The sequence below is a fragment of the Bemisia tabaci genome, chromosome 7 (assembly GCF_918797505.1).
Source record: "Bemisia tabaci chromosome 7, PGI_BMITA_v3".
Taxonomy (NCBI): Eukaryota; Metazoa; Arthropoda; class Insecta; order Hemiptera; family Aleyrodidae; genus Bemisia; species Bemisia tabaci.
In genome coordinates this window covers 26,410,602-26,424,997 of record NC_092799.1, presented here as the reverse complement: position 1 = coordinate 26,424,997, position 14,396 = coordinate 26,410,602, and the positions used below count along the sequence as shown (strand labels likewise).

At 40.4% G+C, this 14,396-nt stretch overlaps 1 protein-coding gene and 1 non-coding gene across 2 annotated transcripts in view; both read right to left on the bottom strand.

The window, feature by feature from the left end:
• LOC109033995 (uncharacterized) overlaps nucleotides 1-14,396 on the bottom strand; it is a 146,142-nt gene that overhangs the window by 18,324 nt on the left and 113,422 nt on the right. The window contains 4 exon segments of the mRNA XM_019046884.2: nucleotides 2,763-2,964; nucleotides 4,716-4,853; nucleotides 8,004-8,119; nucleotides 10,341-12,849. Of these exon segments, the coding sequence (XP_018902429.2) occupies nucleotides 2,763-2,964; nucleotides 4,716-4,853; nucleotides 8,004-8,119; nucleotides 10,341-12,849 (2,965 nt within the window).
• On the bottom strand, nucleotides 8,213-8,285 carry TRNAM-CAU (transfer RNA methionine (anticodon CAU)). Its single transcript has one exon. It is a non-coding gene; the product is annotated as a tRNA-Met (tRNA).

Below are 14,396 nucleotides of genomic sequence, written 5' to 3'. Positions count from 1 at the left end.
AAAATGACTCATTTTCCAAATTCAAAACGGATCATATCGATTTAGATGAGGATGATGGTCGACAACTGACTAGAAACATCTCCGTTTAAATAATCGAAAATTATTGATGGCTTTCACACCCGCACCAGCACCACGCGTTTAAATGAGCGGGACCGCAGGTCCTCGGCTATTGCCAAACCGTGGGAATCAGAAATATATTATAGGGAAGTTGATCGAGACAAGTTGAAACTTGTCGAAGGATGGCATCACTGGGAACGGATATTTGGAGATTATCGAATGAGAGTTACCGCGAAAACCCCGTATAAGTAGTGATACTTTCCAGAGTCATTCGTGATTTTTCATCAGTTATATGTATGGTGAAAGGAGCTAAGTGAATGAGTAGTTTGTGTGGAACATGTGTGGTTTCCGAATGACACTCTAACAGGAAAATGAGTAGCGAGAACTGGCCGACCTTGAATATGGGCTCGCGCAGTCGCGCGACCGGGTCGATTGTTGAATCGTTATCGACAGAACTCGATCGATGAATCCCTATCTCGACAATGCTTTTTATCGAACAAGGTCTTTCGATAACGAATCAACAATCGAACCGCAGACATACGCACATCACCGCGGTATTCAAAATAATTGTCAACTTCGAATCCACATCTCCGCGATGAGAGCATTATACTTGTCGCACCTAGAGTTCGACTCATTAGCCCCTCTAGTCTCCGCTATCGATACTTAAACCCGAATTTTCTATCATCTCACGTATAGCGTGGTATAAGTTTTTTACGATCATACAACGTTGATACTGTGGTATACAACAGGGTGACGTCATAGAATGGATGCTTAGAGTGATGACACTCAATCGTATTCCCCCGGATGGATAGGCAACCCGCTACGAATTTATGGGAGAACCTCGGTCCTCCTCCTGTGTATAATTCCTAGTAGAGCGGGTAAGGTCGCTAGCTGGGTGGGGTGACGACACATAATGGATGCTTCGCATGACGTCACGTAAAATGATGCAGGTCATTGGTCAAACGTATTTACCCGAATGGTTGTACTGTGTATGATTGCTAATAGAGCAGATATCGTCACGGTAAAGGACTCATGGCACATGAAAAACCCTGTGAAGATAGGTTTTTGCAGATTTTTTGCAACGTCTGCTCCTTCAAATTTCCCGCCTAATTCACAGGCAAATTGTTGACTCTAACATATCATGCTTCGCTCGGGTGGGTAGGTAGGTAGCCCATAAGGATTAAACGGTTGTGGTTTAAAAAAGCTAATGGTAGCCCCTTCACGTTTAGGCAACCCGCAACAGTAAACACGGATGCCATACACCGTACACTAATCAATACCCGACTCCGGGTTAAATCATATTTTCCCGCTCAATTTTACAACACTGGTGTCCTCGCAACATGAAAACATTGTTACCATATCATATACTATAACCGTAGCAACACCCGTCATTAATTCAAATTTTCCCGCTCAATTTCTCAACGTTGATTGGTTGGTGTCGTCACAGCATGAAAAGACGGCTGCCATTTTATACACTAAAATACCCATCACCCGTAATTAATTCAAATTTTCCCGCTCAATTTCACAACGATAGTGACGTCATAGCATGAAAACATTGTTGACATATCATCCGCTAAAACACCCATCACCCAATCAACACCGTAAATTAATTCCGATTTTTCTGCACAATTTTACAACAGTGGTAACGATAGGTAGGCAACCCGCAACAATTAACCAGTCGCTAGTGACGTCACACCATGGTTGGAAAATCATGCACCATACCCCACCCCTCATCCTACAATAATTCAGATTATTCTGTACAATTTTACAACACCTCGCAACATAAAACATTGTTGACAGATCATCCACTAAAACATTCATCACCCATCCTTCATCGCGAAATAATTCGGATTTTTCTGCACAGACTGACAACGTGGGTGATAGGTAGGGAACCCGCAACAGTCGCTAGTGACGTCACACCATGGTTGGAAAATCATGCACCATACCCCACCCCTCACCGTAAATTAATTCCGATTTTTCTGCACAATTTTACAACACTGGTAATAATCAACATTTTTCTGCACAATTTTACAACACTGGTAACGATAGGTAGGCAACCCGCAACAATTAACCAGTCGCTAGTGATGTCACACCGATTCCCTCTGGTGTCGCCTTAAATGTCAAAGGTCAAGTGTGGGCATATCCTCATATATACACTACTACTCACAAATCCTGAAAATTAGGTAGTTGTTTTTCGAAGGAGATTTGGCAATATCTGATGGCTCATACGGCAAACAATGGGTCCAGTCAAATAGAGAGGTCGGACGTGAAATTTTTGACTAAATCTGCAAATTATGATGCTTATTTCGTCCCATTTTGAATTTCAGGGGGTGCTGATACAGGGAAATTTCTCGAAGAAATCACCGAAACCACTTTTAAAATCTCAAAGACTTGTATAAGGGGAGCTGTAACACAGGTGGATCTAGCAATTTGGCAAAACCGAATTTCCTCCATTTAACGTATGCTAAATAATCAATTCTCGTCGGAGAACCTGGCCCCTCCAAGAATCGATACATTTTGCTAGGTTCAAATGAAGGAAATCCGGTGTTGCCAAATTGCTGGATCCGCCGATGAGCTGTAAGCGTTTTTTCAAAATTGTGTCCGACCTCTCCTATTAACTCGATCCACTGTGCGGCGTTCTTCCTCAACAAGGCAGTGTTCTAAGCTCCGAGTGGATGAGAAAAATTTGGCAGAGAGGGACTTACCTGTGAACATGCTGAGGAGACCGGAAACACTTATAACTTTGAGGAAGTTATTGTATCGATTCTCCCGATCCGACTGGAGAGTCTGGAGCAGATCTCCCACCGGGAGCGGGAACATGACTCGGTCTATGGCGTGTGCCACTCCTTGCGGAATCAGGATGTCTTTCTTCTCCTCCAAAACGCGGGCCCCGTTGATCGTGAGAACCTGCCAAGACGCAATAACTCAAATTAATCACATCTTTCACCCGAGAAACAATAGACTACAATTGATTTTGGTCCTTACTACGGAAAAATTCGCGCCAAGTGGATCAAGAGTTTAAAAAAAGGAGTTCATAATTCATTCGACGTCTTGAAGTGCCTGAATTGTATGCTCTTATGTAACAGGGCCGTGTATATCTTCGTTAATGTAGACCTATATAAACGTAGATGCCCGCACGGCCAAAAATGCAGACTATCCTCTCGTTCAAATCGTTCAAAATCACGTGTATTTTTGTTTATTTTTTTTTTAATATAAAAATTAAGATTTATACAATTCACCTGACGATTTTGATGTTAGCTCGTGTTTTTTATTTCCGCAATTAAGATGACTCGATGGACGCCATATATATTTTGTGTCAAAACGACATGCAATTTATCGCATCGATTGCTGGTCCCACTTTTTCGGCTACTTGTCAATTTGCTCGACTTTTGAGATTGCATTTCTGTTGTTAGGAGACTAAAGACCTCACTTGTCAATTTTGACAATCAAATTCAACGTAGCAAAGTAGTGTTTTTTTTTAAAGGGAAAATATCGCATTCGTGTACAGTTTCGAAATGCGACATTTTTCCTGTTATTCCTTTCCGCCTTCATTAAGTTGAATTTGTTTGTCAAAATTGATAAGTGCATTCTTTAGTCTCCTGACAATAGAATATTGCGATCTCAAAATTCGAAAAAAATGACAAGTGGCTGAAAAAATGGGACAAAGCGATGCGATAAATCACATGTCGGTCTAACACAGAGTATAACGTCCATCGAATCACCTTAACGGTAAATATGCAGAAATACGAAAAAAAAACCACAGTTCAATCTCAATTCTTTCGGGGAAGCAGAATTCCAAGCATGCTTGTAGAAAACGGCAGTTTTGACGTAAAATTTATCCAGCATTCAATCGTTAAAATCAGTACCCAATTTAATATAATTTTATATTCTATTTACCAGACTAAAATATAATGTATTGTTTCAAAAACTCATCAACCCGCAAAAACTAGAAAATCCGGTTCTTTTTAGATCAATTGACATTTTTTATTTCAATACTGATAAGATAATGAAAGATTAGTACGATTCCCACTTGTTTCAAAAAGTGCCAAACCATAAAGTTAAAAGACGTTCATAGCATGCTTTTAAAGGACCAAAAATTTCCATGCACGGAAAAAAAAATTGCTGATTCAACAATTCAATTGCTAAAAACAGTGAGTGCAATGTTTCAACGCAGATTTTACAACAAATAATGCTACTTTAACCACATTTCGTACCCACACGGAAAAAAAATTGCTGATTCAACAATTCAATTGCTAAAAACAGTGAGTGCAATGTTTCAACGCAGATTTTACAACAAAAAAATGCTACTTTAACCACCCCCGTGGTTAAATTATTTTACAATGTGGTTAAAGTAGCATTTTTTTGTTGTAAAATCTGCGTTGAAACATTGCACTCTCTGTTTTTAGCAATTGAATTTTTGAATCAGCAATTTTTTTTCGGTGTGAGTACAAGCTTATTTTTGGTAACTGAATACCCCGTGCTATGCCAAGAATAATTTCCATGCATCGAAAATTTGCGGCTAAATTCAGCTTTCCCCGTTTTCTGGAAGCCCTTTCTTTTTAGAGTTCGGTTTTTTTTTCTTTTTCTTTTTTCTTTCAAAATAAGCCATTCATTTTAAAGCCAGATTATGAAAGGGATAAAGGAAGAAGGATAATCACTTTGACATCATTCCATTCGACGTCCTGCGTGATGTAGGAGTTGACCCGGAGCTGCGTGCCAGCCAGACTGACGCCAGTCATCTCGTCCTGGAGCGAGCTGAGCTTGAAGGCTCCCGGGATGACGTGATGCAGGAGCAGCTGAAAATAGACCACGTCCTTCGTTTAACATCCTTGTGTCTACATCGGAGTCCATAAATTGCAATCACTCAAAAACCGCCACGATTCGGCCACTGAACACTTTACGCATTTAAATCAAAAGGAACTATCTTCACTGAGACTTAGGCCCCAATACCTATAAAAATACATGCACGAGAGGACCTTTGTCACGATGAAGAGAAGTCTTTTTGATTTAAAGAAGTCCATATTACAGACCGTCCCGATCTCAGCTGCAATTCCCGGGTCGAGTACAGACTTCCCTTATGCAACCATTCGGCAGACGTCATATCGTGCACGACTTGAGACGTATTTTAGAGACCCCACACTGACAATCTAAGCGATGTAATCGGTTGAGGCAAAAGTTTAGTTTGGAAGTCAACGCTTCTTTTCGCTGGTACACGGACGTTATATCCATTTTTTTACGTCCACAGACTTTTCGTCCACAATTTTTACGTCCACAGTTCTAAAGCCCACACTATTGTTAAGTCCATTACTTAAACGTCCACTAACTTAAGTCCACAAATGTAAAGTCCACTAAAATCAAATTCAAGCGTCGTATTTTAGTCCGTGTGTAAAATTATATTGACAATATCGAAACGAGAAAATTAAGAGAGAATGAGGTGTTGTTATCGTAACTCATATTTTAAATGAAATGATAATTTCTTCTTTTGATTCATCTTTTCAAATTGTCTTTGGTAAATACTTGGTTTCATTTTCATCCTTGAAATTTCCGATGTAAAATATGTCTTAAATGTACATTCTTTTTTTTTTTGATGAAATTGATTACTTCATTTTAAAAACATTTACATTTTTAAAACGTGGTAAATATTTGTAAAACCTTTTCCAAGCAATGGCATCGATATGAATCTCAATGAGCCGTAGTTGTGATGAAAGAAACTATACAAATATTAATAAAAGAGGAAAAGAACTAAGAAGCACGCAATTTTTTGTTTTTAACTTATTTGTACATCGACCTCCTTGAGTCAAATACGTCCAATTTTGAGCGTTTAGTTGCGCTTACACCACGCTGCAGCACAGTATAAGCCCAAAACAGAAAAAAATAAATTTGAATGCTTTGGAAATCATTAAATTTGATACGGAACTAGTATTAAATTTACAAAAAACACATTATATTTTTCAGTAGTACATATTTCTTTTTCAATCAATTTAAATAAGAATAATTCATGCAGAGTTTTCAAACATTTCAAAATTATGAGTTGAAAAACGCTGACTCCGCGAGTTTAAACATTAGAGCCTAACACGGAGCGGAGCGGCGTGTTAGCAGCGCAGAACTCGCACTGACGCCTACAAACCTAACGGGATACTTCACGCATTGCGCAACGCGTGAAGTATCCCGTTAGGTTTGTAGGCGCCTGTGCGCGTGTCACGCTGGTTGCCTATTAGCTTTCAGCAACTATTTCGCGTCAGAGGCGTTGCACAGTATCCTACAAGATTAAAGGCGCACGAAATAACTAGTTAAAGATGACTTTCAATGTTGACTTCATCTGTTACTGAAAAATGTTTAATTTGACATTGGAGTGTTTCCTAGGCTCCCGCTTTGGTTTTCATCTCATCATATCCGTACAGTGTACACATGAACATATGTTTTTATCTGCTCTTAGAGTCTGTTCTTTTTCGTGACTTGATTCATGAATGAAATGTTTTTAAGAATGAAGGTAGTAGTAGTATGCATTTATTTTTGAGGTGGTTCCTGTCATTTAAATGAGAAGAAAAAAATGTGGACATCATGTCCACAATTTCGACAATTTTGGACATATTCATGGTTGGACATTCAATCACATGGATTTAATAAAGACTGGACTTAACGTTTAGTGGACATAAATAGCGGTGGACATTTATTTAATGGAAAGTCCTCGAAGCTTTTCGCCTGACGATGACTGATGAACAATTTTTTGAGGGATCAATCGAATATAATTCGCCTATGACGACTGATGATTGTCGTGGTGTGCACTTTGTCAGGTGATTTTTTGCAAACTAGGACAGGTTGTTAAACCAATTGATCAACTTTTTCGTCATCATTGATCATCAGGCGAATCTTGAGGGCTAGATTTCGAAAGATGCACTATAGAGGAAAAATCAGTGCGGGGTCATTGGAATACATTGTCTCTGTACGCAACACCCTGGTTTTCTTTATTACCATAGCGCTTTTCTAAACCGCAGTTTTTTAAAGAAAATCTGTACTAATGTCGAGAAATATATATCTATAACTGCGACGATAAAAGTCTCCGCTCATGTTATATTTTTGCCAACCAGCAATTTTCTTGTAATTTTCCGTGAATTTACTAACTCGCTTAAAAATATTAATTGAAAATTTAAAGAGGAAATACTGTTGGTTGGTGTTCTTCATTAAAAGTAAAACGTCATCGGAGATTTTTAAACATTGCAAGGGAGGTACTAATTTTTCGACTTAAGCCATCGGTAGCCAATTACAGACATTAGAATGTTCAATGTATTGCTAACATTACTGTGAAGTCCAACGCACTGTTCAAATGTATAGTCAGACTTCGGAATTGCGTATTTCGATTGCAGCGTTTCAAAAATTCTGAATTTGATGTTTCCTATTGAATTTGTGGGAAGTAGAAGTGCTCCAAAGAAGTTACAGAGGTAACGCATCCTGCTGTTACGCCTTCATTTCTGAAGAAGGCAAAAAGTCATTCTCCCCGCAGTAGCTTCCTATTCCAGGATTTTTGTATTGTGTTGGGTAGAGACATCTTCTGACAGAAAATTATACATTCAACTCTGCTTGATGGTTTTGATGCTAGCTGTATTTATATTAGGTCTATGACTGATGATAAGTATTGCATTCAAAATGCACTCGGAATTTTTAAATTTCCATGAGAGAGCAATTGTGCTTTCTTAGCGTCTACACAGGAGGCGCCTTTGAAGAATTCCTACATTTGCTTGAATTTTATTTTTTCGAGGGGCGACAGGAAACTAAATGTTGTGAAATTTTACAAAATTTTGAATATTTCGTCACGGTCGATCATAACGTTTGTTTTTTCCCAGTATTTTATATTTTTAATTTTTGATACCGTTATAGTATATTGTATTAAAATAAAAAGAAGAAAAATAGTTTGAGAGAATAACAAACTTATACAATTTAAAACTTACTCCACTTAAAAGTCTAGGGTTATCCTTGAATTTTTCCTCCGCCTTATCCGGACCACCAAGTTGGACCAGCAGGGTTCTGAAAGCTTTGTCGGTCGGCACGAAAATAGTGTAAGGACCTGTAACGTACCAGAGTGAAACAATTGTTAGCATTCTATTGCTGTCAAATTTTATATTTAGCGAAAGATATTGAAATATCCATGCAAAAAATTTGCCCCGGGTGAGGATCGAACTCACGACCTTAAGATTATGAGACTTACGCGCTGCCTACTGCGCTACCGAGGCAGGTGATCGAGGGGCCAGAAACCGCGGTACTTCAACAAAGGCTAATGCGTAAAATCCTTGGACTTCGTGCGTGTATTTTAACATATTTAAGGTATACCTATAGAAACAAGGATTTTCGAGCAGTTTTTCAAGATTTCCGCTTCTTACTTTTAAAAAGAATAGCACTAGACATTAATTGCACTCCATTTTGCAATTTGGAGCTATACATTCTGGCTCATCTGAAAATACACTTACGTGCATAGGGAAACTAATGGCATATACGTTGTTTTTATACCGGGCTGGACTTTATAGGTCCTAATTGCAAAATGCAGTCCAATTTTTTCAAAGAAAATTCTTAGAGAAGCAAATAAAAATTTAAAATTATATTTAATTTTGTTTAGTAACGATGATCAGATTGGAGCTGGAATCAGCTTCACAACATTTTACGTTGCCTACTTTTTTTATCCTGACTCGTATTGTTATCAGAGAACTAAACTAGGTACTTAACACATTTAATCCTTCTGTGAATATACCTAGGTAGTTTTCTCTTTTAAAAATGAGTCACGAGAGGAGATTAGGCAGTGTCTGATGTTGTTGGAGTAATTCTGGTTATTTCTGTCCATTTTTTCACCAGAAAAACAAAATATTACGGGCATCTGCTGGTACATCGCAAACTGAGATTGGGGGTTCGGTAGTTTCACTATTGATACTCCATTCCCTAAAATGTGCGCGCGCAAATTAGATCTATACCTATGGCATTATTTTCACTTCCAAAATTATATCTACGGTGAAGATGTAGGGGAAAAAATTGATTAATATAAATGAATAAAAATACAGGTGAGGGTGTGTCTGTAAGTATGTTCTCTTTTAAAATGTGTGACGCAGTAAAATATTCGAAATTGATCGTATGCGATTTGTGCAGAAATACGCATGCACCGGCCTGGAGGACTAAATTAAATAAACATGCTAACTGTCGTGCTAAAGAAAAACGGCGTATGAACATTTGAACCTTACCAAATACACTCCGTTAAAATATTTATTTTCAGGAAAGTTATAAATCCTTCTAAACGTTTTTAAACTCAAAAATTAAATTGCGATGAAAATTGGGAGCAAAATTTGAAACAAAGCCTCAAGGTTTCCAGTAAACTCCCAATTTAACGAAGAAAAGTTTGCAACCTCTATTGGCTCATTAGCCGTTCTTTCTTACCACGGCAGCAAAGAGCAATGACCGTGAAAATAAAATATTGGTGAAAAAATCTTCCATGCAGCGATTGGGCACTCGAATATTGTTACGACGTGAATATGTCTAGCGATACCTATCGGACTGGAGTTGAACTAAATGTCACGAACCTCCATTTGAGAAGCTCTCCCGGCTCATAGCGCTACCTACAGATGAAGCTAAGAACCATCGAGGAATAGCTGTTCCCGCCACTTTTTCAAATCTGCGGGAGCCAAATGGCGGGCCGCGGTGACACACGGGAGGGGAGGGGAGTTCAAATCCGCATCTCAGTTTTTACGTGTTAATGTGGCAGATTCCGAATTATGTCGATATTATTTCATTATTATTGTGTTATTCGGCAGCATGTGCATCGTAATATTTACAATTTCCGACCATACTTACTACCATACTTATTATTTTGAAAGTGCATCGAATATTCGACTACGCGGGTCTCAAAATGAAATAATCCTGTAAGATTGTTTTTTCGTGAAATATTTGGGATTATAATATTGTTTTTGAGCCATTGTGGATTGATTTGAAAATGACCTAATTTATCTTACTAATACATTATTATAAAAAAAATAAAAATAAAATAAACAAAAAATCACTTTTACTAAGTTAATATCATCTGATCAATGATCGGAACCTTAAAACTCTACTAAAATCAGTCGGCTAAGGAAAAGAAAAAGTAAATTTTCTTCCTTCATGATAAATGACTCTCCGAAAACTTTGTGAATTAATGTAGAACTTTTATAAAATAAGAGTCACCTTTATATGGTATAATAAAGGTGGCTCTTACTTTATAAAAATTTTAAATACCACTACCAACATGTTCAAATAATTTAGAATTGTCATACCTGTTTCGTTCAGGATCGCATCGAGGCCGGACTGACGCAAGAACTTGGCCATGGCGAACAAGCTCTCCTTCTTCAGGATATCGTTGAGGTTCTGCGGGGTCTTGAGGAACGACAGGTCAGCGGAGGCATCATCGTCCAAGATAGGTCGTGTGGTCATCCTCTGGACCGGCTGCGGGCGTCCGGTCGTAGGCCGGGCGGCCTGCCCGAACTTCTGGCTCACTTTTGGCACCGCCCGGTAGGGCTTCTCGTAGAAGGAGTTCTCCTCCTGGACGAAGGCATCGTCCGCCTGGGGTCTCGCCGTCGTCTGGGCGGCCGCGTAGTAGCGCGGCGTCGTTTTCTGCGTCGGCGACCGCGACTTGGTCGTCGGCAGCGTCGGCAGGAACGGCGCGAAGTCGTCGGTGCTCTTCTGCGGCGTCGAGCCCTCCGGCTTGTTGCTCACCGTCGGCTTCGTCGTGAGCTCCTCGTGCGAGAAGTTCGGGAAGCCCTGGTACTGGAAGCTGCTCTGGTCGACCGATGTGTCCGCGTAGTGGGATGTCTTCGTCGACGGCGTCGTTGGGTAGATCTGGTTCGGATGTTTGTAGTACTCCTCGAAATTCTTCGTACTGGACGGGACCGTCGTCGGCAAGTAGAAATTCGACTTCTTTTCGCCACTCCCTTTAGACGTCTTCGAGTACGCTGTCGAAATAGTCGGCGAAGAAGGCGATGGAGCTTGTTTCGTCGACAGCTTCGTCGAAGGAGGCAGTTTGATTTCCCCGTCCTTCAATTTTTTAATAATCGTGTCAACCTCATCCCCTTCAGTTTTCGTCGATTCTTTCTCACCTCCTTTCACGCCCTGCACTTTAACCGTACCGTCCGGTTGCTCCTCCAGGATGACGAATGTAACCTTCTTCTGGGGTAGATTCGAAGGCAACTTCCCAACTTCCTCCAAATTTCCGTCGTTGTTGTGTCTGATGACCTCGTATTCCGTGCCGGGTGGAACTACCCCTTTGGTGAGCTCCTCGATGTTGATACTCACGGTTTTAGGGGTGGTTGTTGTCGTCGATGAGACCGGTTGCCGGATTACGATCGTTTTGATCTGTTTCGAATCGTCGGCGACCTCGGTGTGAGACTTCCTCGTCGGTGAAATCTTCAAGTTCTTCCCGTCGCCGGTGATGAGAATCGCACCAGCGGGTAAATTCGACGTCGAGGTCGTCGGCCCGGGGATGATTTCCACCTCGTCTTTACTCACCCCCGAGGGTAGGTAATTCTGCAGCTGTTGGAGGAGCGTCTCTTTGACGTGTTGGTTTTGCTTCAATTGTTTTTCGATGTCACCGTCGGCGTTTATGCTTATCGGGGTCTCCGTCGTGGATATTACCAACCGGTTTTGCATATTAACAACGTCTTGGAAATGCTTCTGCCGTTCTTTCTTCAGATATAGCTCTGTGCCTAGACTGTACGTTTCTTTCTTATCACTTGATGACGGTGACTCTGTAGGGGGCTTCGGTTTAACCCGCCCGCGGTAGTTGAATTTAGGCGACTTCGACGGTACGATATCTTCCGGTAAGAATTTTGTGGAAATTCTAGCTCCTTCAGTAGAGACCGATTGAAGGAATGGCAACACAGTCGTGTAGGATATGCCAGGACTTGGTTGGATCAAATTTGGATTCACGTCGATGCTATTCATACTGTATTGTTTGAGCGTCGGAAGACTATCTTGATTATAATTCGGGATCAACGGTATCGGCATGGGTGTTGTGTACTGCGCAGCACCGTAAGGGACGTTCCTTACGGTTGCCGTAGTGTACAGCGGCACATCTTGGTGAGGCGCGGCGGTGGTCGATAACAAGTTCGAAACAGGCTGCGCCGTGAACGATAGACCGTTCACAATGTTCTGGTAAGGTATTTGCAGATGCGGAGGCTGCTGAGGTTGGACCGGTTGCAGTAGCTGTGTTTGGTGTAGTTGTGGTTGTTGTATTTGTGATTGTTGGAATTGCTGTTGGTGTATCTGCTGTTGTGAGAGTTGTGACTGCTGTTGCACGGGTATCGACTGATGCGACTGCGCTGACGTGACGTAGGGTTGATACGCCAAGGGTTGGATGACATTGGACTGTTGTATTTGAACATCATGTGAGCTGGGTGCGGCTGAGATGTATGAAGTCTGCTGCGGCTGCTGGGTTTCTTGTTGTTGGTGGGATGATGACGGAGGTAGGAATAAGTTCGGGTCTTGCGACTGCTTGATGACACTGGACGGAGGTTGTGCAGAGTTTGATTGGAAATGGCTGTTTTGGGAAGGTAACTGATACGGACTAGATAGAACTAAGTTTTGTGAAGGAAACAAGTAGTCTTGTTGCGACTGTTGCGGGGGCGTCAGGTGATTGTTGATCAGGCCCCGATCGCTCGGCTGTGTCAGCTGAAACTTGTAGTTTTGTTGGACATCGTCGAGGATGTGTGATTGTTGCAGAGGTGACAGCGTGCGCTGGAACTGCTGGTAGAATTGTTGAGCAAGTTGTTGAGAGAACGGCTGGTATTGCTGCAACAAACAAAAAATACAAAATACTCTTAGTTCGTCTACTTAAATATACACGTATTTGTAAAGATTCGATAAGTTGTAAAATTTACCGCTATACACTAAAAAAAATTTGCTTGGCTCTAGCATGATGATTCTTGAATTTGCCGCCAAGAATTTTTTTTATCTTGATTTCAGCTGAATTATTCTTGATACAAGAAAAGAAATTGCTCTGGTTTAGCAAACAAGTAGTTTCTATTGAGCAGCAAAATTCTTGATTCAAGAAAAACCACTTCTTGGCGGCAAATCTAAGATTCCTTTTCTTCAGTGTACATTACAACGTATTTCCTGAAAAGATTCCTGTCATCTTTGCAATACTAAATTAATAATCATTCGTTCAAGAACCGCTCAAAATTGCTTCACAGAATTAAAATTTCAGCGGTGCGAAAAAAAATTCCCAGACCCGCTCATGACAGTGTGCCCCTCAATGCGTGCTTTATTCGCAAAACATTCCTAGTTCCGCCTATTTTAGGTTTTTTTAATCTTCCCAAAGAATTTTTAGCTAAATCTTTTCCTCAAAACTTTAATCTTCAACAAATGAGGAATGGAGTGAGTTTTATCCTGTTACGTAACGTCTTGGCGCATGTTCCAAAGCACTGACCACGTTGATGAAATTGCGGACTGGGACAAATCCATTAATTTTCTGCATCTGCCGTCTGTGCTGAACCAGTGTCCTACATAAAAATAAATCATGACAAACCTTAATCACATCGTTGACATGTTGTGATTATTTTTTTTATGAGGTATTCTAAAGGATGAGTAATGATGACATAGCTTAGAACTTGTCTCATCTCGGCGTAAAAAATTAAATTTGATTTTTTTTATAATTATTTAATTAATAATAAAATATAAATTAGTCAGAATATTTTAATTTACAAATCAACACCCAAAAAACACACCAGGACATGACACAGAGCAATTGAGATTCGCGGGAAACTTAGTAGGTAAAGTACGAAATTATCAACTAGGTGGTCGGCTCTTTATAAGGATTAAAAAATATGAAGTTTTTCACATAACAGACTCATCAGATGCAAAGCGGTGAAAAGTGAACTATCAAAAGTTTGATGGGAAATGTTCATTCTGCTGAAAACTCCTTTCTTGATTAGTATAGCTTCTTTTCTTGACGATGAATGCGCTCCGATAGAGTCTAAATTCAAAGCTTTGATATGCCATATTTCACCGAAATAACCTCCGGTTTTTTTATAACCAAATTCGTCGCTTCTCTGCCGAGAGGGCATATCTCTGTATCCACGTGAGCCCCGTTCTAGATATAAGCCCATGCTTTCTGGGGCTCATGCGGTAATCGAGTTACGCCCTTACGCCATGGAGAGGAACGACAAGTTGAGATGATCTATTAAGAGCCAGCAAGTGGCTAGATTCACTTTCATCAGCGGAATGGCACGGGCACAATCGACCTGGATGTTTCTCAGGAATTTTCCAGGCACGGATTTAGTTCTACCGGCTATCCTCATCAGTTGATTCACGAAGGACGATGGCGATTAGACTCCGCA